Source organism: Calidris pugnax, unplaced genomic scaffold (assembly GCF_001431845.1).
Source record: "Calidris pugnax isolate Ruff unplaced genomic scaffold, ASM143184v1 scaffold280, whole genome shotgun sequence".
Taxonomy (NCBI): domain Eukaryota; kingdom Metazoa; phylum Chordata; class Aves; order Charadriiformes; family Scolopacidae; genus Calidris; species Calidris pugnax.
This window is the reverse complement of record NW_015091123.1, coordinates 51,443-51,752: the sequence shown is the minus strand read 5'-3', so window position 1 is coordinate 51,752 and position 310 is coordinate 51,443. Positions and strand designations below refer to the sequence as shown.

The 310-nt window shown below is 63.5% G+C and overlaps 1 protein-coding gene across 1 annotated transcript in view; it reads left to right on the top strand.

Annotated features, from left to right (window-relative positions):
- The window catches only part of DMTN (dematin actin binding protein), a 33,043-nt gene extending 33,017 nt beyond the window's left edge, over positions 1-26 (top strand). The window contains exon 21 of the mRNA XM_014958392.1: positions 22-26. Within this exon, the coding sequence (XP_014813878.1) occupies positions 22-26 (5 nt within the window). The remainder of the gene's footprint in view (positions 1-21) is intronic.
- Positions 27-310: the final 284 nt, after the last annotated feature.

Genomic DNA, 310 nt, shown 5'->3' with positions numbered 1-310 from the left:
AGGGGAATATCCCTCTTCCAGTGTGAGGTGTGGATGGCGGGCCATCCCTGTCCCGGTTTGGGGTGTGGATGGGGGGCTGTCCCTGTCCCAGTTTGGGGTGTGCATGGGGGGCTATCCCCATCCCAGTTTGGGGTGTGGATGGGGGGCTGTCCCTGTCCCAGTTCGGGGTATGGATGGGGGGATATCCCTGTCCCAGTTTGGGGTGTGCATGGGGGGCTATCCCCATCCCAGTTTGGGGTGTGCATGGGGGGCTGTCCCTGTCCCAGTTCGGGGTATGGATGGGGGGGTATCCCTGTCCCCGTTTGGGGTG